General features: G+C 48.4%; 1 protein-coding gene across 1 annotated transcript in view; it reads right to left on the reverse strand.

The window, feature by feature from the left end:
• LOC120042479 (serine/threonine-protein kinase SMG1-like) overlaps positions 1-23,305 on the reverse strand; it is a 93,871-nt gene that overhangs the window by 62,713 nt on the left and 7,853 nt on the right. The window contains exons 3-16 of the mRNA XM_038987315.1: positions 22,643-22,798; positions 21,898-22,034; positions 19,357-19,415; positions 14,163-14,376; positions 13,794-13,919; positions 13,306-13,378; positions 12,770-12,867; positions 9,454-9,627; positions 8,503-8,724; positions 7,138-7,239; positions 3,847-4,146; positions 3,499-3,629; positions 2,596-2,757; positions 1,630-1,748 (exon numbers count right to left, since the gene is read on the reverse strand). Of these exons, the coding sequence (XP_038843243.1) occupies positions 1,630-1,748; positions 2,596-2,757; positions 3,499-3,629; positions 3,847-4,146; positions 7,138-7,239; positions 8,503-8,724; positions 9,454-9,627; positions 12,770-12,867; positions 13,306-13,378; positions 13,794-13,919; positions 14,163-14,376; positions 19,357-19,415; positions 21,898-22,034; positions 22,643-22,798 (2,073 nt within the window). The remainder of the gene's footprint in view (positions 1-1,629; positions 1,749-2,595; positions 2,758-3,498; positions 3,630-3,846; positions 4,147-7,137; positions 7,240-8,502; positions 8,725-9,453; positions 9,628-12,769; positions 12,868-13,305; positions 13,379-13,793; positions 13,920-14,162; positions 14,377-19,356; positions 19,416-21,897; positions 22,035-22,642; positions 22,799-23,305) is intronic.

Below are 23,305 nucleotides of genomic sequence, written 5' to 3' on the forward strand. Positions count from 1 at the left end.
TATTTACCGTTGTGGAACAGACCCTCTCTATAGTTCCACAGTATTTACCGTTGTGGAACAGACCCTCTCTATAGTTAAACAGTATTTACCGTTGTGGAGCAGACCCTCTCTATAGTTCCACAGTATTTACCGTTGTGGAACAGACCCTCTCTATAGTTCCACAGTATTTACCGTTGTGGAACAGACCCTCTCTATAGTTAAACAGTATTTACCGTTGTGGAGCAGACCCTCTCTATAGTTCCACAGTATTTACCGTTGTGGAACAGACCCTCTATAGTTCCACAGTATTTACCGTTGTGGAACAGACCCTCTCTATAGTTCCACAGTATTTACCGTTGTGGAACAGACCCTCTCTATAGTTCCACAGTATTTACCGTTGTGGAGCAGACCCTCTCTATAGTTCCACAGTATTTACCGTTGTGGAACAGACCCTCTCTATAGTTCCACAGTATTTACCGTTGTGGAACAGACCCTCTCTATAGTTCCACAGTATTTACCGTTGTGGAACAGACCCTCTATAGTTCCACAGTATTTACCGTTGTGGAACAGACCCTCTCTATAGTTCCACAGTATTTACCGTTGTGGAACAGACCCTCTATAGTTAAACAGTATTTACCGTTGTGGAGCAGACCCTCTCTATAGTTCCACAGTATTTACCGTTGTGGAACAGACCCTCTCTATAGTTAAACAGTATTTACCGTTGTGGAACAGACCCTCTCTATAGTTCCACAGTATTTACCGTTGTGGAACAGACCCTCTATAGTTCCACAGTATTTACCGTTGTGGAACAGACCCTCTATAGTTCCACAGTATTTACCGTTGTGGAACAGACCCTCTATAGTTAAACAGTATTTACCGTTGTGGAGCAGACCCTCTATAGTTAAACAGTATTTACCGTTGTGGAACAGACCCTCTCTATAGTTAAACAGTATTTACCGTTGTGGAACAGACCCTCTCTATAGTTAAACAGTATTTACCGTTGTGGAACAGACCCTCTCTATAGTTCCACAGTATTTACCGTTGTGGAACAGACCCTCTCTATAGTTCCACAGTATTTACCGTTGTGGAACAGACCCTCTCTATAGTTCCACAGTATTTACCGTTGTGGAACAGACCCTCTCTATAGTTCCACAGTATTTACCGTTGTGGAACAGACCCTCTCTATAGTTCCACAGTATTTACCGTTGTGGAACAGACCCTCTCTATAGTTCCACAGTATTTACCGTTGTGGAACAGACCCTCTCTATAGTTCCACAGTATTTACCGTTGTGGAACAGACCCTCTCTATAGTTAAACAGTATTTACCGTTGTGGAGCAGACCCTCTCTATAGTTAAACAGTATTTACCGTTGTGGAACAGACCCTCTATAGTTCCACAGTATTTACCGTTGTGGAACAGACCCTCTCTATAGTTCCACAGTATTTACCGTTGTGGAACAGACCCTCTCTATAGTTCCACAGTATTTACCGTTGTGGAACAGACCCTCTCTATAGTTCCACAGTATTTACCGTTGTGGAACAGACCCTCTCTATAGTTCCACAGTATTTACCGTTGTGGAGCAGACCCTCTCTATAGTTCCACAGTATTTACCGTTGTGGAGCAGACCCTCTATAGTTAAACAGTATTTACCGTTGTGGAGCAGACCCTTGCAGAACTTGTGGAAGGAGGGCAGGGAGAAGAGAGGGGTGTAGGTATCAGACCTCTTCATCATCAGGCACATCTCCAGAGACCACGTCAACAACAGCTTCCTGTTTGGAGCAGACACACAAACTAGGTTAGGTTATATGGTGGAGAAATTAAAAGATTGTGTTATAATACTGTCATAGCATCAAATGTTTGTTTTATGCAACAGAATAGAGGGTTCTGAGAACACGGTCATCTGTGTGTGTTCTACTGAGGATGGTCCTCTGGGAGATTTAACACTGACAGGAGATGTACCATGTCTTTGAGTGATACCACATTCCAGAGCCTGAGGTAATGTTTCTGTACTGGGGTGCCAGGGGGAGAGGGCTCCAGAATGGAGTTGGGGTACCGGGGGAGAGGGCTCCAGTATGGAGTTGGGGTACCAGGGGGAGAGGGCTCCAGTATGGAGTTGGGGTACCAGGGGGAGAGGGCTCCAGTATGGAGTTGGGGTACCAGGGGGAGAAGGCTCCAGTATGGATTTGGGGTACCAGGGGGAGAGGGCTCCAGTATGGAGTTGGGGGGCCAGGGGGCTCCAGTATGGAGTTGGGGGGCCAGACCCTGGTCCAGACACAATGAGAACAGTCTTTACAGTAGATACTGTCTGCTGTGAATTATGAGTATCTTTCATACGAATCCTAACCTCGTGACCCATTCCATACATCTGTTGTTTGTCATGAACATCCAGGAGGATGAACTATAAAATGCTGCGTCTCACATCCCGTCGTTGGGCTCTCAACGAATCACCTACGGGAGGGTCACTGACAAACTCCATTACTGCACTAATTCAATAATACAAGTTGGAATGTTTTGAAGAAATGTAAAAGTCTCTCCTTTTGATTACAATAATTCCACCACAGTTATCGTTCAACTACACCTGTGTGACATGTATAGTGCGTGTGTGTGTGTGTGTACCTGGCCTCAGTGTAGAGCTGCTCCTTCCTCAGCAGGGCTCCCAGCAGGGACAGCAGAGTGCTGAAGTGTTTCCTGGTTGCCGTGGTTACCGTGCTGATGACCGCCCCGTCAAAGAGAGAAGGGGAGGAGGAGGACAGGCTGGACGAGATGAAGTGATCATGTCTGAAAAACAGAGGGAGAGAGACGACGAGAGAGAGAGAGAGAGAGAAACAGAGGATTGAAAGAGAAGACCAATTAGAATGTGGTGAACTATGTTTTAAAAAAAGGAAGGATCAAAGTTTAGTATAAACTGACTGTTACCTGGTACAGTGTGAGTACAGGGTATATAACACAGCATATTGTACAGCAGGGTGGTAGAGTGTGTTACCTGGTACAGTGTGAGTACAGGGTATATAACACAGCATATTGTACAGCAGGGTGGTAGAGTGTGTTACCTGGTACAGTGTGAGTACAGGGTATATAACACAGCATATTGTACAGCAGGGTGGTAGAGTGTGTTACCTGGTACAGTGTGAGTACAGGGTATATAACACAGCATATTGTACAGCAGGGTGGTAGAGTGTGTTACCTGGTACAGTGTGAGTACAGGGTATATAACACAGCATATTGTACAGCAGGGTGGTAGAGTGTGTTACCTGGTACAGTGTGAGTACAGGGTATATAACACAGCATATTGTACAGCAGGGTGGTAGAGTGTGTTACCTGGTACAGTGTGAGTACAGGGTATATAACACAGCATATTGTACAGCAGGGTGGTAGAGTGTGTTACCTGGTACAGTGTGAGTACAGGGTATATAACACAGCATATTGTACAGCAGGGTGGTAGAGTGTGTTACCTGGTACAGTGTGAGTACAGGGTATATAACACAGCATATTGTACAGCAGGGTGGTAGAGTGTGTTACCTGGTACAGTGTGAGTACAGGGTATATAACACAGCATATTGTACAGCAGGGTGGTAGACGGCCAGGTCAGAGTGGACCAACATCAGGTTCTGACTCAACAACGCAAACACCGTCGGAGACAGAGCCCACATCTACAGAGGGGGGGATATGAGGGGGGGGGGGGCAGAGGGAGGTTGGGGGGGGGGGGGGCAGAGGGAGGTTGGGGGGGGGGGGGGCAGAGGGAGGTTGGGGGGGGGGGGCAGAGAGAGGGGGGAGGGGAGACAGAGCAGAGGTACATTTTAAGTTACAGTTCAGTCATGTTACTTGGTGTTGCTGATGGTAGTGCAGTGTGTGTGTTACGTAACGTACCCCTATGAGTGAGTTCTTGGTGTTGCCGATGGTGGTGAGGGCCGACAGGTTGAAGATGAGGGTGAACTCTGCCCTCTCTGGGGTGAGGGTGAGGGGGGCGAAGACAGGGTGCTGGATGCCGGGAAAGGGTGGAGGGGTCGGGGAGGGGGTACCAGGGGTCGGGGAGGGGGTCAGGGGGGCCAGAAGGCTGGACAGGGCACAGGCCATCTCTCCCAGAACCAGTTTATACGCTGCTTCCAGAATGGGAATGTTCTTTAGGCTCAAAACAGACTGGTACACACCCAGGGCTGCTGACATCACCTGGAGAGAGAGAGAGAGAGAGAGAGAGCAAGAGCAGAGGGGGTCAGTGAAGACACACGGATACAGACACACAGAGACAAACAGACAGAAACACCCAGTAAAAACATGTCTTAATGGTTTCCATTCAACCTTTCAGATTGAAGACTAAACCAATAGAATGGTCACGCTAACAGGATTATAGAAAGCAGCAAACACACAACTCCCCCCTTACAGAAAACAGAGCAGCTACAACTCCCCCCTTACAGAAAACAGAGCAGCTACAACTCCCCCCTTACAGAAAACAGAGCAGCTACAACTCCCCCCTTACAGAAAACAGAGCAGCTACAACTCCCCCCTTACAGAAAACAGAGCAGCTACAACTCCCCCCTTACAGAAAACAGAGCAGCTACAACTCCCCCCTTACAGAAAACAGAGCAGCTACAACTCCCCCCTTACAGAAAACAGAGCAGCTACAACTCCCCCCTTACAGAAAACAGAGCAGCTACAACTTCCATCTAACCATTACAGAAACACACCGTACAATACAGTCGCCCAATCTGAATCAGACGCCTACACATCCCTCTTTCCATTTCATTTAGGTGGTGTCAAGCACCCACACCTCTATAAACCTGGTCACTCACTCACTCTAGGGGTTTGAACTAGAGGTCGACCGATTAATTGGAATGGCTGATTAATTAGGGCCGATTTCAAGTTTTCATAACAAATCGGACAACTTTTATTTTTTTTTATTTTTTTACACCTTCATTTATCTTTTATTTAACTTGGCAAGTCAGTTAAGAACACATTCTTATTTTCAATGACGGCCTAGGAACAGTGGGTTAACTGCCTTGTTCAGGGGCAGAATGACAGATTTTTACCTTGTCAGCTCGGGATTCGATCTAGAAACCTTACAGTTAACTAGTCCAATGCTCTAACACTGATTACATTGCACTCCACGAGGAGCCTGCCTGTGCCGCGAATGCAGTAAGAAGCCAAGGTAAGTTGCTAGCTAGCATTAAACTCATCTTATAAAAAAACAAACAATCACTAGTTAACTACACATGGTTGATGATATTACTAGTTTATCTAGCGTGTCCTGCATTGCATATAATCGATGCGGTGCCTATTCGCGAAAAAGACTATCTTGCTCCAATGTGTACCTAACCATAAACATCAATGCCTTTCTTAAAATCAATACACAAGTATATATTTTTAAACCTGCATATTTAGTTAATATTGCCTGCTAACCTGGCTCGTTGCGAACTGTGTGAAGACTATTTCTTCCTAACAAAAACAGCCAACTTCGCCAAACGGGGGATGATTTAGCAAAAGCGCATTTGCGAAAAAAATCACAATCGTTGCACCTAACCATAAACATCAATGCCTTTCTTAAAATCAATACACAGAAGTATATATTTTTAAACCTGCATATTTTGCTAAAAGAAATCCAGGTTAGCAGGCAATATTAACCAGTCACTTCTCTTGCGTTCATTGCACGCAGAGTCAGGGTATATGCAACAGTTTGGGCCGCCTAATTTGCCAGAATTTTACATAACATTGAAGGTTGTGCAATGTAACAGGAATATTTAGACTTATGGATATCACCCGTTTGATAAAATACGTAAAAGTTCCGTATTTCACTGAAAGAATAAACGTTTTGTTTTCGAGATGATAGTTTCCGGATTCGACCATATTAATGACCTAAGGCTCGTATTTCTGTGTGTTATTATGTTATAACTAAGTCTATGATTTGATAGAGCAGTCTGACAGTGGTGGTAGGCACCAGCAGGCTCGTAAGCATTCATTCAAACAGCACTCTCATGCGTTTTGCCAGAAGCTCTTCGTTGTGCTTCAAGCATTGAGCTGTTTATGACTTCAAGCCTATCAACTCCCGAGATTAGGCTGGTGTAACCGATGTGAAATGGCTAGCTAGTTAGCGGCGTGCACGCTAATAGTGTTTCAAACATCACTCGCTCTGAGACTTGGAGTGGTTGTTCCCCTTGCTCTGCAAGGGCCGCGGCTTTTGTGGAGCAATGGGTAACGGTGCTTCGAGGGTGGCTGTTGTCGATGTGTTCCTGGTTCGAGCCCAGGTAGCGGCGAGGAGAGGGACGGAAGCTATACTGTTACACTGGCAATACTAAAGTGCCTATAAGAACATCCAATAGTCAAAGGTATATGAAATACAAATCGTATAGAGAAAATCCTTAGCTAGCTAGCTAACATTACATCTCTGTTTATCAGAGCCCAACATCCTTAGCTAGCCAGCTAACATTACATCTCTGTGTTTATCAGAGCCCAACATCCTTAGCTAGCCAGCTAACATTACATCTCTGTGTTTATCAGAGCCCAACATCCTTAGCTAGCTAGCTAACATTACATCTCTGTGTTTATCAGAGCCCAACATCCTTAGCTAGCTAGCTAACATTACATCTCTGTGTTTATCAGAGCCCAACATCCTTAGCTAGCTAGCTAACATTACATCTCTGTGTTTATCAGAGCCCAACATCCTTAGCTAGCTAGCTAACCTTACATCTCTGTTTATCAGAGCCCAACATCCTTAGCTAGCCAGCTAACATTACATCTCTGTATATCAGAGCCCAACATCCTTAGCTAGCTAGCTAACCTTACATCTCTGTAACATTAGTGTGCATCGTCTCAATGCTCCTTTTGGCAAAACTCTTGCAGACTCAAATGATCACTATCGAACACAACAGCAAGTGGCCACTCGATAAAGGGCTTAGGGGGCAAGTGTTGGGTTTGAGATTCAGCCTATGGCGGTGGTAGATGGAACTTTATTGACCCCAATAGGAGCACCGCAACCCCAATAGGAGCACCGCAACCCCAATAGGAGCACCGCAACCCCAATAGGAGCACCGCAACCCCAATAGGAGCATATTCTGAATTGTGAACACATCGAATTTTACACATTTTTCTTATCGTTTTAACTGAAAACGGCAGTTTAAAAGTTAAGAAAATGTTTCCGTTTGTCACATCCCTGACAAACACACTCACCTCTCTGTCCCTGTTGAAGCGTAGCTCCAGGAGCTGTGATGTCGGGGCCAGCAGCTTCTCCACAAACCAAGCTGGAAGCTTAGTGTTGATCTGGTCCACAATCTACAATACAGAGAGAGAGAGAGAAGAGACCATTAGAAGCAGATAATCAATATGGAGTTATTATTAGGAGGAGAGGCAAAACGTTGAATGACCAACCAGTTCTCTGCATTCGGGCAGACATGCATAAAATTGTCAACATGTTTCAGAATGTAGGCCTACATTGACGCACCATTCAAGTTTCTGCTCACAAGACCTGAAATTTGCTGTTTGCGGAAACATTCTTCCTAACCGGCTTAAAACGTCTCTCAGCCGTATGCATAAAACGTCTCTCAGCCGTATGCACAAAACGTCTCTCAGCCGTATGCACAAAACGTCTCTCAGCCGTATGCACAAAACGTCTCTCAGCCGTATGCACAAAACGTCTCTCAGCCGTATGCACAAAACGTCTCTCAGCCGTATGCACAAAACGTCTCTCAGCCGTATGCACAAAACGTCTCTCAGCCGTATGCACAAAACGTCTCTCAGCCGTATGCACAAAACGTCTCTCAGCCGTATGCACAAAACGTCTCTCAGCCGTATGCACAAAACGTCTCTCAGCCGTATGCACAAAACGTCTCTCAGCCGTATGCACAAAACGTCTCTCAGCCGTATGCACAAAACGTCTCTCAGCCGTATGCACAAAACGTCTCTCAGCCGTATGCACAAAACGTCTCTCAGCCGTATGCACAAAACGTCTCTCAGCCGTATGCACAAAACGTCTCTCAGCCGTATGCACAAAACGTCTCTCAGCCGTATGCACAAAACGTCTCTCAGCCGTATGCACAAAACGTCTCTCAGCCGTATGCACAAAACGTCTCTCAGCCGTATGCACAAAACGTCTCTCAGCCGTATGCACAAAACGTCTCTCAGCCGTATGCACAAAACGTCTCTCAGCCGTATGCATAAAACGTCTCTCAGCCGTATGCACAAAACGTCTCTCAGCCGTATGCACAAAACGTCTCTCAGCCGTATGCACAAAACGTCTCTCAGCCGTATGCATAAAACGTCTCTCAGCCGTATGCATAAAACGTCTCAGCCGTATGCATAAAACGTCTCAGCCGTATGCACAAAACGTCTCTCAGCCGTATGCACAAAACGTCTCTCAGCCGTATGTACAAAACGTCTCTCAGCCGTATGTACAAAACGTCTCTCAGCCGTATGTACAAAACGTCTCTCAGCCGTATGTATAAAACGTCTCTCAGCCGTATGTATAAAACGTCTCTCAGCCGTATGTATAAAACGTCTCTCAGCCGTATGCAAACCAGTACTAGAACCAGTTCTTACCAATGTGACGAGGCTGAGGACGGCCAGGCTGTACTCTGGGCCACAGGCCCGGCAGGCATCCAGCTGGTCCAGGCCGTAGGTGATGACGGCGTCGGTCAGCTGTGCGGACGGCTCCAAGCTCACCAGCAGGACACACACACACTCGTTCCCCGCCGTCAACACCGGCTCAGAGAACAACACCTGCTTGGCCGTCGACACGCACGCCAACACCCGGTTCAAAACCTGGGGAAAGGGCGGAAGTAGAGGGAGGAAGGAGAGAGGGAGGAGGTTGTGTTGGGAACAAATGATATCTGTGACATATGCCTGGTTAATTACGAGAGCCTGTGTGTGTCTTTCTCCCCATCTCTCCTTACATCAGAGACGTATGCCTGTGTGATGGGTGTGTGTGTGTGTGTGTGTCTCTCCTTACATCAGAGACGTATGCCTGTGTGGTGTGTGGTGTGTGTGTGTGTGTCTCTCCTTACATCAGAGACGTATGCCTGTGTGGTGTGGGTGTGTGTGTGTGTGTGGGTGTGTGTCTCTCCTTACATCAGAGACGTATGCCTGTGTGGTGTGTGTGTGTGTGTGTGTGGGTGTGTGTCTCTCCTTACATCAGAGACGTATGCCTGTGTGATGGGTGTGTGTGTGTGTGTGTGTCTCTCCTTACATCAGAGACGTATGCCTGTGTGGTGTGTGTGTGTGTGTGTGTGTCTCTCCTTACATCAGAGACGTATGCCTGTGTGGTGTGTGGTGTGTGTGTGTGTGTGTGTGTGTGTCTCTCCTTACATCAGAGACGTATGCCTGTGTGGTGTGTGTGTGTGATGGGTGTGTGTGTGTGTGTGTGTGTGTGTCTCTCCTTACATCAGAGACGTATACCTGTGTGTGTGTGTGTGTGTGTGTGTGTCTGTGTCTCTCCTTACATCAGAGACGTATGCCTGTGTGATGGGTGTGTGTGTGTGCGTCTCTCCTTACATCAGAGACGTATGCCTGTGTGATGGGCGGTCCTCTAACGGGGTTGAAGCGCTGTCCGATGCAGCGCACCACGGTGCTGAACACCCTTAGCAGGGCGGCCAGTTTGGGCAGAGACACCGTGGGTGGAGGGATGTCCTCGTCGACCGCCTCGCCAGAACCCACGTGACCCAGGTCCTGGAGACAATGTGGGACAGACAGGTTTGTTCATGACATTTCAAATGTAATGTAATACAATAGGAAGTCAGCGACACCAACATGTTCCATAACTTGCAACACAGTATTCAGAAAGTATTCAGAGCACTTGACTTATTCTACATGTTGCTGTGTTAAACCCCTTGACTTATTCTACATGTTGCTGTGTTAAACCCCTTGACTTATTCTACATGTTGCTGTGTTAAACCCCTTGACTTATTCTACATGTTGCTGTGTTAAACCCATTGACTTATTCTACATGTTGCTGTGTTAAAGCCTGAATTCTTAATGGATTAAATACATTTCCATTGATCATCCTTGATGTCACTACAACTTCATTGGAGTCTCCCGGTGGCAAATTCAATAGTTTGGACATGATTTAGAAAGAAACACGCCTGTCTATATAAAAATGTCCTACAGTTGACAGAGCACGTCAGAGGAGAAAGCCCCACCACGAAGTCAGAGGAGAAAGCCCCACCACGAAGTCAGAGGAGAAAGCCCCACCACGAAGTCAGAGGAGAAAGCCCCACCACGAAGTCAGAGGAGAAAGCCCCACCACGAAGTCAGAGGAGAAAGCCCCACCACGAAGTCAGAGGAGAAAGCCCCACCACGAAGTCAGAGGAGAAAGCCCCACCACGAAGTCAGAGGAGAAAGCCCCACCACGAAGTCAGAGGAGAAAGCCCCACCACGAAGTCAGAGGAGAAAGCCCCACCACGAAGTCAGAGGAGAAAGCCCCACCACGAAGTCAGAGGAGAAAGCCCCACCACGAAGTCAGAGGAGAAAGCCCCACCACGAAGTCAGAGGAGAAAGCCCCACCACGAAGTCAGAGGAGAAAGCCCCACCACGAAGTCAGAGGAGAAAGCCCCACCACGAAGTCAGAGGAGAAAGCCCCACCACGAAGTCAGAGGAGAAAGCCCCACCACGAAGTCAGAGGAGAAAGCCCCACCACGAAGTCAGAGGAGAAAGCCCCACCACGAAGTCAGAGGAGAAAGCCCCACCACGAAGTCAGAGGAGAAAGCCCCACCACGAAGTCAGAGGAGAAAGCCCCACCACGAAGTCAGAGGAGAAAGCCCCACCACGAAGTCAGAGGAGAAAGCCCCACCACGAAGTCAGAGGAGAAAGCCCCACCACGAAGTCAGAGGAGAAAGCCCCACCACGAAGTCAGAGGAGAGGAGAAAGCCCCACCACGAAGTCAGAGGAGAAAGCCCCACCACGAAGTCAGAGGAGAAAGCCCCACCACGAAGTCAGAGGAGAAAGCCCCACCACGAAGTCAGAGGAGAAAGCCCCACCACGAAGTCAGAGGAGAAAGCCCCACCACGAAGTCAGAGGAGAAAGCCCTACCACGAAGTCAGAGGAGAAAGCCCCACCACGAAGTCAGAGGAGAAAGCCCCACCACGACGTCAGAGGAGAAAGCCCTACCACGACGTCAGAGGAGAAAGCCCTACCACGACGTCAGAGGAGAAAGCCCTACCACGACGTCAGAGGAGAAAGCCCTACCACGACGTCAGAGGAGAAAGCCCTACCACGACGTCAGAGGAGAAAGCCCTACCACGACGTCAGAGGAGAAAGCCCTACCACGACGTCAGAGGAGAAACCCCCACCACGACGTCAGAGGAGAAACCCCCACCACGACGTCAGAGGAGAAACCCCCACCACGACGTCAGAGGAGAAACCCCCACCACGACGTCAGAGGAGAAACCCCTACCACGAAGTCAGAGGAGAAACCCCCACCACGAAGTCAGAGGAGAAACCCCCACCACGAAGTCAGAGGAGAAACCCCTACCACGAAGTCAGAGGAGAAACCCCTACCACGAAGTCAGAGGAGAAACTATACCACGAAGTCAGAGGAGAAACCCCAACCACGAAGTCAGAGGAGAAACCCCTACCACGAAGTCAGAGGAGAAACCCCTACCACGAAGTCAGAGGAGAAACCCCCACCACGAAGTCAGAGGAGAAACCCCCACCACGAAGTCAGAGGAGAAACCCCTACCACGAAGTCAGAGGAGAAACCCCTACCACGAAGTCAGAGGAGAAACCCCCACCACGAAGTCAGAGGAGAAACCCCTACCACGACGTCAGAGGAGAACCCCTACTACGAAGTCAGAGGAGAACCCCTACCACGAAGTCAGAGGAGAACCCCTACCACGACGTCAGAGGAGAAACCCCCAACACGACGTCAGAGGAGAACCCCCTACCACGAAGTCAGAGGAGAAACCCCCACCACGAAGTCAGAGAAGAAACCCCCACCACAAACGAAGTCAGAGGAGAAACCCCTACCACGAAGTCAGAGGAGAAACCCCCACCACAAACGAAGTCAGAGGAGAAACCCCCACCACGAAGTCAGAGGAGAAACCCCTACCACGAAGTCAGAGAAGAAACCCCCACCACGAAGTCAGAGAAGAAACCCCCACCACGACGTCAGAGGAGAAACCCCCACCACGAAGTCAGAGGAGAAACCCCCAACACGACGTCAGAGGAGAACCCCCTACCACGAAGTCAGAGGAGAAACCCCCACCACGAAGTCAGAGAAGAAACCCCCACCACAAACGAAGTCAGAGGAGAAACCCCTACCACGAAGTCAGAGGAGAAACCCCCACCACAAACGAAGTCAGAGGAGAAACCCCCACCACGAAGTCAGAGGAGAAACCCCTACCACGAAGTCAGAGAAGAAACCCCCACCACGACGTCAGAGGAGAAACCCCCACCACGACGTCAGAGGAGAAACCCCCACCACGAAGTCAGAGGAGAAACCCCCACCACGAAGTCAGAGGAGAAACCCCTACCACGAAGTCAGAGGAGAAACCCCCACCACGAAGTCAGAGGAGAAACCCTACCACGAAGTCAGAGGAGAAACCCTACCACGAAGTCAGAGGAGAAACCCCCACCACGAAGTCAGAGGAGAAACCCCTACCACGAAGTCAGAGGAGAAACCCCCACCACGAAGTCAGAGGAGAAACTCTACCACGAAGTCAGAGGAGAAACTCTACCACGAAGTCAGAGGAGATTCCCCGAAGAATCCATGCCCCGAAGAATTCAGGCTGTTCTTGAGGCAAAGGAGGGACCAGGTACTAGATGAGTATCCCTAATAAACTGGCAACAGTGTGTGTGTAGTGGTGTTACTGACCTCTGCGTAGGCCTCCATGTCCTCTAGAAACTGTCCCAACAGCGTGGTGGAGAAGGTCAGGTCTGCTACCCAGAACTGCTCCAGACTCTGCAGCCAGCCTGCACACAGTTCACACACATACAATTGACTGGTGTAAAACAAGAGGTGTCCAACTCATTTTGTCCCGGTAGCTGTATTCGGTCTTCAAAGAGGTTCGGATGGCCGCACTGAATTTTTACATCCCCCCCTCGGTCAATTTCCAGAAAATGACTCTGCTATTGATAGCGTTGGGAATTTGATGCTCCTTGACTGTCAAACTGTATGAATATAGGTCCATAATAATTTCTACACAGTTCCCATTTGGTTTTAGTCCATTTAAAGTATATGGAGTTTAACTCAAAACCACCCGTGTGGGACTGATTGGATCCCCCGTGACACCCCTGGTGTAAAACATACACTGATGTCAACTACAGACTTGCAGCAATCTGTCCAACCCCACTAAATTCTGATTATATTCTATACTAAGACGAAGATGGAAAACATGTGTGTGTACTGACCTGAGACCTGCTGAGTCAGAGACTGTTTCTGTGTGTGGTCAATGTGCCAGCCCACCAAGATATCCACCGTATCCTATCACACACAACAGGCAAGGTCAACACAACCACACATACTTCACTGTAGACACTCTGGGGGACATTAAGAAGACCTGCTAGTAGAGACAGACAGAGGGTGCGAGCCAGGCAGTAGGAGACGAGGTAGAGAGAGAGGGAGCGAGCCAGGCTGTAGGAGACAGAGGTAGAGAGAGAGAGAGAGAGAGAGAGAGAGAGAGCGAGCCAGGCAGTAGGAGACGGGGTAGTGAAAGAGGGAGCGAGCCAAGCAGTAGGAGACGAGGTAGTGAAAGAGGGTGCGAGCCAGGCAGTAGGAGACAAGGTAGTGAAAGAGGGAGCGAGCCAGGCAATAGGAGAAAGAAAACACCACCAGATGCTCACATTTTCTGAAGTTGGCATAAGAGAGTGTGAGTGTGTGTGTGTGTGTTGCCACTCACTCTGAAGTTGGTGCTGAAGACATGTGGGTAGCAGCGGGCCACCTGGAGGATGCAGCGGACGCTCTGACACAGCAGCTCCGGCGTGTCCAGGTTCTCCAGGATGGACTGCAGGCTACTCATCACCAGCTGACACAAAACATGGACGCCACAGTCAGTTACCCACCCAACCCCTCTCTCAACGTAACCGTCCCTAACAACTACCCTGGGCCTTATAACAAAAACATATCAGGGTACGAGTTCTGATCTAGGATCAGGCCCCCCCCCCTCTCATCAATGTCATGTTATTCATTGTGATCTAAAAGGTCAAACTGATCCCAAGTCAGCCCTCCTACTGTGAGACACTATGAATGGAGCCCTGGTTCCTCTTACCTGCATGACAGGTGAGAAGGCCTTCCTCTCTCCGGCTGCCTCCAGGGCTCGGTACGCTGCCACCAGGTAGAGCAGCCTGACCTCGTCCCGGGTGCTGGAGCTGAACTTGACAAACATCCACTTGAAGATGCGCTCTGCTTCATAGCTCAGAGCGGTGCACAGCAGACCCAGGCACACCGCTGCTTCCTGACGCAGCTCGGACAGCATCTTACTGCTACAGGGGAGAAAGGAGAGACAGGGGCGAGAGGAGAGACAGGGGCGAGAGGAGAGACAGGGGCGAGAAGAGAGACAGGGGCGAGAAGAGAGACAGGGGCGAGAAGAGAGACAGGGGCGAGAAGAGAGACAGGGGCGAGAAGAGAGACAGGGGCGAGAGGAGAGACAGGGGCGAGAGGAGAGACAGGGGCGAGAGGAGAGACAGGGGCGAGAGGAGAGACAGGGGCGAGAGGAGAGACAGGGGCGAGAGGAGAGACAGGGGCGAGAGGAGAGACAGGGGCGAGAGGAGAGACAGGGGCGAGAGGAGAGACAGGGGCGAGAGGAGAGACAGGGGCGAGAGGAGAGACAGGGGCGAGAGGAGAGACAGGGGCGAGAGGAGAGACAGGGGCGAGAGGAGAGACAGGGGCGAGAGGAGAGACAGGGGCGAGAGGAGAGACAGGGGCGAGAGGAGAGACAGGGGCGAGAGGAGAGACAGGGGCGAGAGGAGAGACAGGGGCGAGAGGAGAGACAGGGGCGAGAGGAGAGACAGGGGCGAGAGGAGAGACAGGGGCGAGAGGAGAGACAGGGGCGAGAGGAGAGACAGGGGCGAGAGGAGAGACAGGGGCGAGAGGAGAGACAGGGGCGAGAGGAGAGACAGGGGAGTCAGTACAAACCAACACACAACCTGACAAAGATCCTAAAACATCTTAAAAAAGTATACATTGTCTGGATGGCTGGTTTCCATTTAACACCCATCTAGACATGGTCTCTAGAAATGAAGGCTGGTTTCCATGTAACACCCATCTAAACATGGTCTCTAGAAATGAAGGCTGGTTTCCATGTAACACCCATCTAAACATGGTCTCTAGAAATGAAGGCTGGTTTCCATTTAACACCCATCTAAACACGGTCTCTAGAAAGGAAGGCTGGTTTCCATTTAACACCCATCTAGACATGGTCTCTAGAAATGAAGGCTGGTTTCCATTTAACACCCATCTAGACATGGTCTCTAGAAATGAAGGCTGGTTTCCATTTAACACCCATCTAAACACGGTCTCTAGAAATGAAGGCTGGTTTCCATGTAACACCCATCTAAACATGGTCTCTAGAAATGAAGGCTGGTTTCCATTTAACACCCATCTAAACACGGTCTCTAGAAATGAAGGCTGGTTTCCATTTAACACCCATCCTAAACATGGTCTCTAGAAATGAAGGCTGGTTTCCATGTAACACCCATCTAAACACGGTCTCCAGAAATGAAGGCTGGTTTCCATTTAACACCCATCTAAACACGGTCTCCAGAAATGAAGGCTGGTTTCCATTTAACACCCATCTAAACACGGTCTCCAGAAATGAAGGCTTGTTTCCATGTAACACCCATCTAAACACGGTCTCTAGAAATGAAGGCTGGGCGATATATCAAATTGTTATATAATACCACTAGCAGCATCTTAACCAGACTGTTATACTAGCGGTCTAGTCTGGTATACTAGCTGTCTAGTCTGTGTTATATAACACCACTAGCAGCATCTTAGCCAGACTGTTATACTAGCGGTCTAGTCTGTGTTACATAAATGTGCAATGAGCATAAAACACAATTACATAAGGAATTGGCAACTGGTTCTCATTCTGAGAGATAAACATCTTATCCAGGTTGGCCACTTGATTTCCACATGAAAAGGAACTGACCAGGCTGTTAAACAGTTGGAGACAGACAGGAGGGTGTATCCAGAACAGCTGGAGACAGACAGGAGGGTGTATCCAGAACAGTTGGAGACAGACAGGAGGGTGTATCCAGAACAGTTGGAGACAGACAGGAGGGTGTATCCAGAACAGTTGGAGACAGACAGGAGGGTGTATCCAGAACAGTTGGAGACAGACAGGAGGGTGTATCCAGAACAGTTGGAGACAGACAGGAGGGTGTATCCAGAACAGTTGGAGACAGACAGGAGGGTGTATCCAGAACAGCTGGAGACAGACAGGAGGGTGTATCCAGAACAGCTGGAGACAGACAGGAGGGTGTATCCAGAACAGCTGGAGACAGACAGGAGGGTGTATCCAGAACAGCTGGAGACAGACAGGAGGGTGTATCCAGAACAGCTGGAGACAGACAGGAGGGTGTATCCAGAACAGCTGGAGACAGACAGGAGGGTGTATCCAGAACAGCTGGAGACAGACAGGAGGGTGTATCCAGAACAGCTGGAGACAGACAGGAGGGTGTATCCAGAACAGCTGGAGACAGACAGGAGGGTGTATCCAGAACAGTTGGAGACAGACAGGAGGGTGTATCCAGAACAGTTGGAGACAGACAGGAGGGTGTATCCAGAACAGTTGGAGACAGACAGGAGGGTGTATCCAGAACAGCTGGAGACAGACAGGAGGGTGTATCCAGAACAGCTGGAGACAGACAGGAGGGTGTATCCAGAACAGCTGGAGACAGACAGGAGGGTGTATCCAGAACAGCTGGAGACAGACAGGAGGGTGTATCCAGAACAGTTGGAGACAGACAGGAGGGCGTATCCAGAACAGCTGGAGACAGACAGGAGGGCGTATCCAGAACAGTTGGAGACAGACAGGAGGGTGTATTCAGAACAGCTGGAGACAGACAGGAGGGTGTATCCAGAACAGCTGGAGACAGACAGGAGGGTGTATTCAGAACAGCTGGAGACAGACAGGAGGGTGTATCCAGAACAGTTGGAGACAGACAGGAGGGTGTATTCAGAACAGCTGGAGACAGACAGGAGGGTGTATCCAGAACAGTTGGAGACAGACAGGAGGGTGTATCCAGAACAGCTGGAGACAGACAGGAGGGTGTATCCAGAACAGCTGGAGACAGACAGGAGGGTGTATCCAGAACAGCTGGAGACAGACAGGAGGGTGTATTCAGAACAGCTGGAGACAGACAGGAGGGTGTATCCAGAACAGCTGGAGACAGACAGGAGGGTGTATTCAGAACAGCTGGAGACAGACAGGAGGGTGTATCCAGAACAGTTGGAGACAGACAGGACGGTGTATCCAGAACAGCTGGAGACAGACAGGAGGGTGTATTCTGTTCTAGCTTGTTAACAAGCTAATAGATCCAGGTTGGCTAGACATATTAACATATGCTGGCTACTCACTAGCATTGTGGGCTTATGCTGCAGAGATCGTTGATGAGATCTGTGGTAATTGTGTATAATGTCTGCTACCAGAAGTTGGTCATTATTAGTGAATGTGCATTATGCTTCTGATTAGAATTATTTACTAAAAATGGCATTTTTCATAGACATCACTGATCTGGCTTTCAATCAATCAATCAATCAAGTTTATTTTATATAGCCCTTCGTACATCAGCTAATATCTCGAAGTGCTGTACAGAGACCCAGCCTAAAACCCCAAACAGCAAGCAATGCAGGTGTAGAAGCACGGTGGCTAGGAAAAACTCCCTAGAAAGGCCAAAACCTAGGAAGAAACCTAGAGAGGAACCAGGCTATGAGGGGTGGCCAGTCCTCTTCTGGCTGTGCCAGTCAAGTCTTATTGCAGAAAAGCAGGTTAAACTATTATTTATAAAATCATGAAATGATTAGTGGGTCTTGTGGTTGTGGAAGGCTTGTATTTAACCTAGGTATAATTACACAAGCCCTGAATTCATTAGATTATTCCTGACTGTTTGAAATGCTTTGTATGGATCTTTAAATCACACAACGACATTTATTCATTCATTTATTTAACTAGGCAAGTCAGATAAGAATAAATTCTTAATTACAATGACGGCCTACCCCGGTTAAAACCCGAACCCGAACGATGCTGGGCCAATTGTGTACCGCCGTACGGGACTCTCAATCACGGCCGGTTGTGATACAGCCTGGAATCGAACCAGGGTGTCTGTAGTGACGCCTCAAGCACTGAGATGCAGTGCCTTAGACCGCTGCGCCACTCGGGAGCCCCAATAATAAAGTTAGAGATATGGTGAATCGTCCATACGTTGGAAACAGACATGTATATGATCATTAGGCCCTGATCAGCAGAACAATAACCGTCTCACTTCTCTGGATGAGGAGGGATCAGTTTGGCCTGTTAGATGATAAATTAGATGCAGGTCCTGAAATACAGAAACTCCCTATTTCCAGTTTTTAATATGATAACTGATGATCAAATGGGGCCCATGCCAGTCGGTAATTCAACCATGTTAACTACACGTTTAGATAGCTGGCCATTACACTAACTTACCAATCAAAACTATTTTTGCTGACATGGGCTCATTGATCTACAGCACAAACAACATTTCTAAACTGCACCTTGTGTTTGTATTATTCTAACTCCTTCTAACCTGACTGAGTTCCTAAAAAACAACTGTTGTTGCCCATCCCTGCTGTAGACTATGGCCAGAGACCTGAAGGCCAGAGACACTAAGGCCAGAGACATGAAGGCCAGAGACATGAAGGCCAGAGACATGAAGGCCAGAGACATGAAGGCCAGAGACATGAAGGCCAGAGACATGAAGGCCAGAGACATGAAGGCCAGAGACATGAAGGCCAGAGACATGAAGGCCAGAGACATGAAGGCCAGAGACATGAAGGCCAGAGACATGAAGGCCAGAGACATGAAGGCCAGAGACATGAAGACCAGAGACATGAAGACCAGAGACATGAAGACCAGAGACATGAAGACCAGAGACATGAAGACCAGAGACATGAAGACCAGAGACATGAAGGCCAGAGACATGAAGGCCAGAGACATTAAGGCCAGAGACATTAAGGCCAGAGACATTAAGGCCAGAGACATTAAGGCCAGAGACATTAAGGCCAGAGACATTAAGGCCAGAGACATTAAGGCCAGAGACATTAAGGCCAGAGACATTAAGGCCAGAGACATTAAGGCCAGAGACATTAAGACCAGAGACATTAAGACCAGAGACATTAAGACCAGAGACATGACCTGGTCAGAAGTACTGTACTATACAGGGAACAGGGTGCCATTTCAGATGGAGACTCTTTGGCTCTGATTGGGAACTTCCTCTTACCTTTCATTCAAAATATCATTCAGGGTACTGAGGATCGTATCCAACTGTTTCACCAGGGCCTGGTGGGAGAGAGGGAGGGCGAGAGAGAGAAGGGGGAGGGCGAGAGAGGAGGAGGGGGCAAGAAGGGCGAGAGAGAGATGGGGGAGGGCGAGAGAGAGAAGGGGGAGGGCGAGAGAGCGGAACACAATCAGTGTCAAACAGGGAGAGAACACAGTTCTACAGTGGAGCTGCACCACCACTACCCTGTTAATACAACCCCTCCAGTCTAAAATTCCTTTTATAGTGCACTACTCAGGGCCTACAGTAGTGCACTACTCAGGGCCTACAGTAGTGCACTACTCAGGGCCTACAGTAGTGCACTACTCAGGGCCTACAGTAGTGCACTACTCAGGGCCTACAGTAGTGCACTACTCAGGGCCTACAGTAGTGCACTACTCAGGGCCTACAGTAGTGCACTACTCAGGGCCTACAGTAGTGCACTACTCAGGGCCTACAGTAGTGCACTACTCAGGGCCTACAGTAGTGCACTACTCAGGGCCTACAGTAGTGCACTACTCAGGGCCTACAGTAGTGCACTACTCAGGGCCTACAGTAGTGCACTACTCAGGGCCTACAGTAGTGCACTACTCAGGGCCTACAGTAGTGCACTACTCAGGGCCTACAGTAGTGCACTACTCAGGGAACAGAGTACCATTTGTGACACATCCTCTAATATCCCCCCAGACCAGAGGCTCTGACCACAGCTATCCAAGGATGAATCTCTGAGCCAGGGAGTTAAGTCCTCCCTGGGTTAAGACCTCCCTGGGTTAAGACCTCCCTGGGTTAAGACCTCCCTGGGTTAATGGGGTCAATCAATTGACTGACTGATCAGACAGATCAACCTCACCACTGATGTTGTCAGAGTGAGTGATGAACTACCCAGATAGATAGAAGTCGGAAGTTTACATACACCTTAGCCAAATACATAAACTCAGTATTTCACAATTCCTGACATTTAATCCTAGTAAAAATTCCCTGTCTTCGGTCAGTTAGGATCACCACTTTATGTTAAGAATGTGAAATGTCAGAATAATAGTAGTATTATTTATTTCATTCATCACATTCCCAGTGGGTCAGAAGTTTACATACACTCAATTAGTATTTGGTAGCATTGCCTTTAAATTGTTTAGGTTGGGTCAAACGTATCGAGTAGCCTTCCACAAGCTTCCCACAATACGTTGGGTGAATTTTGGTCCATTCCTCCTGACAGAGTTGGTGTAACTGAGTCAGGTATGTAGGCCTCCTTGCTCGCACACGCTTTTTCAGTTCTGCCCACACATTTGATAGGATTGAGGTCAGGTCATTATGATGGCCACTCCAATACCTTAAGCCATTTTGCCACAACTTTGGAAGTATGCTTGGGGTCATTGTCCATTTGGAAGACCCATTTACGACCAAGCTTTAACTTTCCAACTGATGTCTTGAGATGTTGCTTCAATATATCCACATCATTTTCCTGCCTCATGATGCCATCTATTTTGTGAAGTGCACCAGTCTCTCCTGCAGCAAAGTACCCCCACAACATGATGCTGCCACCCCCATGCTTCACGGTTGGGATGGTGTTATCCAGCCTGCAAGCCTCCCCCTTTCTCCTCCAAACATAACGATGGTCATTATGGCCAAACAGTTCTATTTTTGTTTCATCAGACCAGAGGACATTTCTCCAAAAAGTACGATCTTTGTCCCCATGTGCAGTTGCAAACCGTAGTCTGGCTTTTTTAATGGTGGTTTTGGAGCAGTGGCTTCTTCCTTGCAGAGCGGCCTTTCAGGTTATGTTGATATAGGACTCGTTTTACTGTGGATATAGCTACTTTTGTAACTGTTTCCTCCAGCATCTTCACAAGGTCCTTTTTGCTGTTGTTCTGGGATTGATTTGCACTTTTCGCACCAAAGTACGTTCATCTCTAGGAGACGGAACGTGTCTCCTTCCTGAGCGGTATGACGGCTGCGTGGTCCCATGGTGTTTATACTTGCGTACTATTGTTTGTACAGATGAACGTGGTACCTTCAGGCGTTTGGAAATTGCTCCCAAGGATGAACCAGACTTGTGGAGGTCTACAATTTTTCTTGGCTGATTTCTTTTGATTTTCCCATGATGTCAAGCAAAGAGGCACTGAGTTAGAAGCTAGGCCTTGAAATACATCCACAGGTACACCTCCAATTGACTCAAATGATGTCAATTAGCCTATCAGAAGCTTCTAAAGCCATAACATAATTTTCTGGAATTTTCCAAGCTGTTTAAAAGGCACAGTCAACTTAGTGTATGTAGACTTCTGACCCACTGGAATTGTGATACAGTGAATTATAAGTGAAATAATATGTATGTTAACAATTGTTGGAAATATTACTTGTGTCATGCACAAAGTAGATGTCCTAACCAACTTGCCAAAACTATAGTTTGTTAAGACATTTGTGGAGTGGTTGAAAAACGAGTTTTAATAACTCCAACCTAAGTGTATGTAAACTTCCGACTTCAACTGTAGATACGATTGATGACCTCACCACTTTGTTGTCAGAGTGAGTGATGAACTCCCGGAGCTGTCTGACGGTGGCCAGCCGGCGGTCCCTGTCCTCCTCACGGGACACACGGCGCAGGAGGTTGGACAGGCGAGACTCATCAGAGTGAGATAACCCTCTGTCTGTAAGGGGGGGTGGGGGGGACAGAGAGAGGGAGAGTGGGCGGGATGTAAAGAGAGGTGGAGAAAGAGATTGAAAGAGGGAGAGTGGGCGGGATGTAAAGAGAGATGGAGAAAGAGATTGAAAGAGGGAGAGTGGGCGGGATGTAAAGAGAGGTGGAGAAAGAGATTGAAAGAGGGAGAGTGGGCGGGATGTAAAGAGAGATGGAGAAAGATTGAAAGAGGGAGAGTGGGCGGGATGTAAAGAGAGGTGGAGAAAGAGATTGAAAGAGGGAGAGTGGGCGGGATGTAAAGAGAGATGGAGAAAGATTGAAAGAGGGGAGAGTGGGAGGGATGTAAAGAGAGGTGGAGAAAGAGATTGAAAGAGGGGAATGGAGAGATGAAATGGTGATCAGAAAAAGCATTCAGCAATGTTGCCATTATATCTAAGAGAACCAAGTAGTGGTTTCCAAACCCATCCTCAGAACCACCAGACGTCCCAGGGATTTGATCCACAGCACCTGATTCAACTGGTCAACTAGTCATCAAGACCTTGACTAGGTGAATCAGGTGTATTATTAAGTCTGGGGAGAAGTTTGACGACAGCCCCCTGGTGTAGACTGTATTCTCACCGTGGGATTTCCTCATGTCCTTAGAAGCTAAAGCACGGTTTCCATGCTGCTGAAAAGTGTTCAAATCGGCGGTCGCATCGTTGATCCTCAACTCTTGCCCCAACGACTTCCAACCAAAAGTATCATCACTGAACCCTCCTGCAGCTTCATATCCTCCTGGAGGGGGTGGAGACAGAGAGAGAGGGGGAAACATGAGAGGGGAGAGAGGAGGAGGAGGAGGAGAGAGGAAGAGTGGAGAGCGTTAGTCTTCCACCAGAAAGCATACGGTGTTAGCTCCACCAGAGCCAACGAAGCACAGAGAAACCAGCACCATCATTACTGCTGTATGAGCCCATGGATGAAAGTCCAAACACAATGAAAGATGGAACAGGTGGCCAATTCCACTCAGCAGTCTCAGAAGTAACCGTTCGTGTCACTATGATAAACGCTGGCTGCACCAGAGATGACTCTTTCGCACTACTTTTGACCAGGGCCCGTATCCACCAAGCGTCTCAGAGTGTCGATCTAGGATCAGTTTAACCCTTTTGATCATAATGAACATGATTATAACGGACAGGAGGACCTGATCCTAGATCATAATGAACATGATTATAACGGACAGGAGGACCTGATCCTAGATCATAATGAACATGATTATAACGGACAGGAGGACCTGATCCTAGA

Source organism: Salvelinus namaycush, chromosome 3 (genome assembly GCF_016432855.1).
Source record: "Salvelinus namaycush isolate Seneca chromosome 3, SaNama_1.0, whole genome shotgun sequence".
Taxonomy (NCBI): domain Eukaryota; kingdom Metazoa; phylum Chordata; class Actinopteri; order Salmoniformes; family Salmonidae; genus Salvelinus; species Salvelinus namaycush.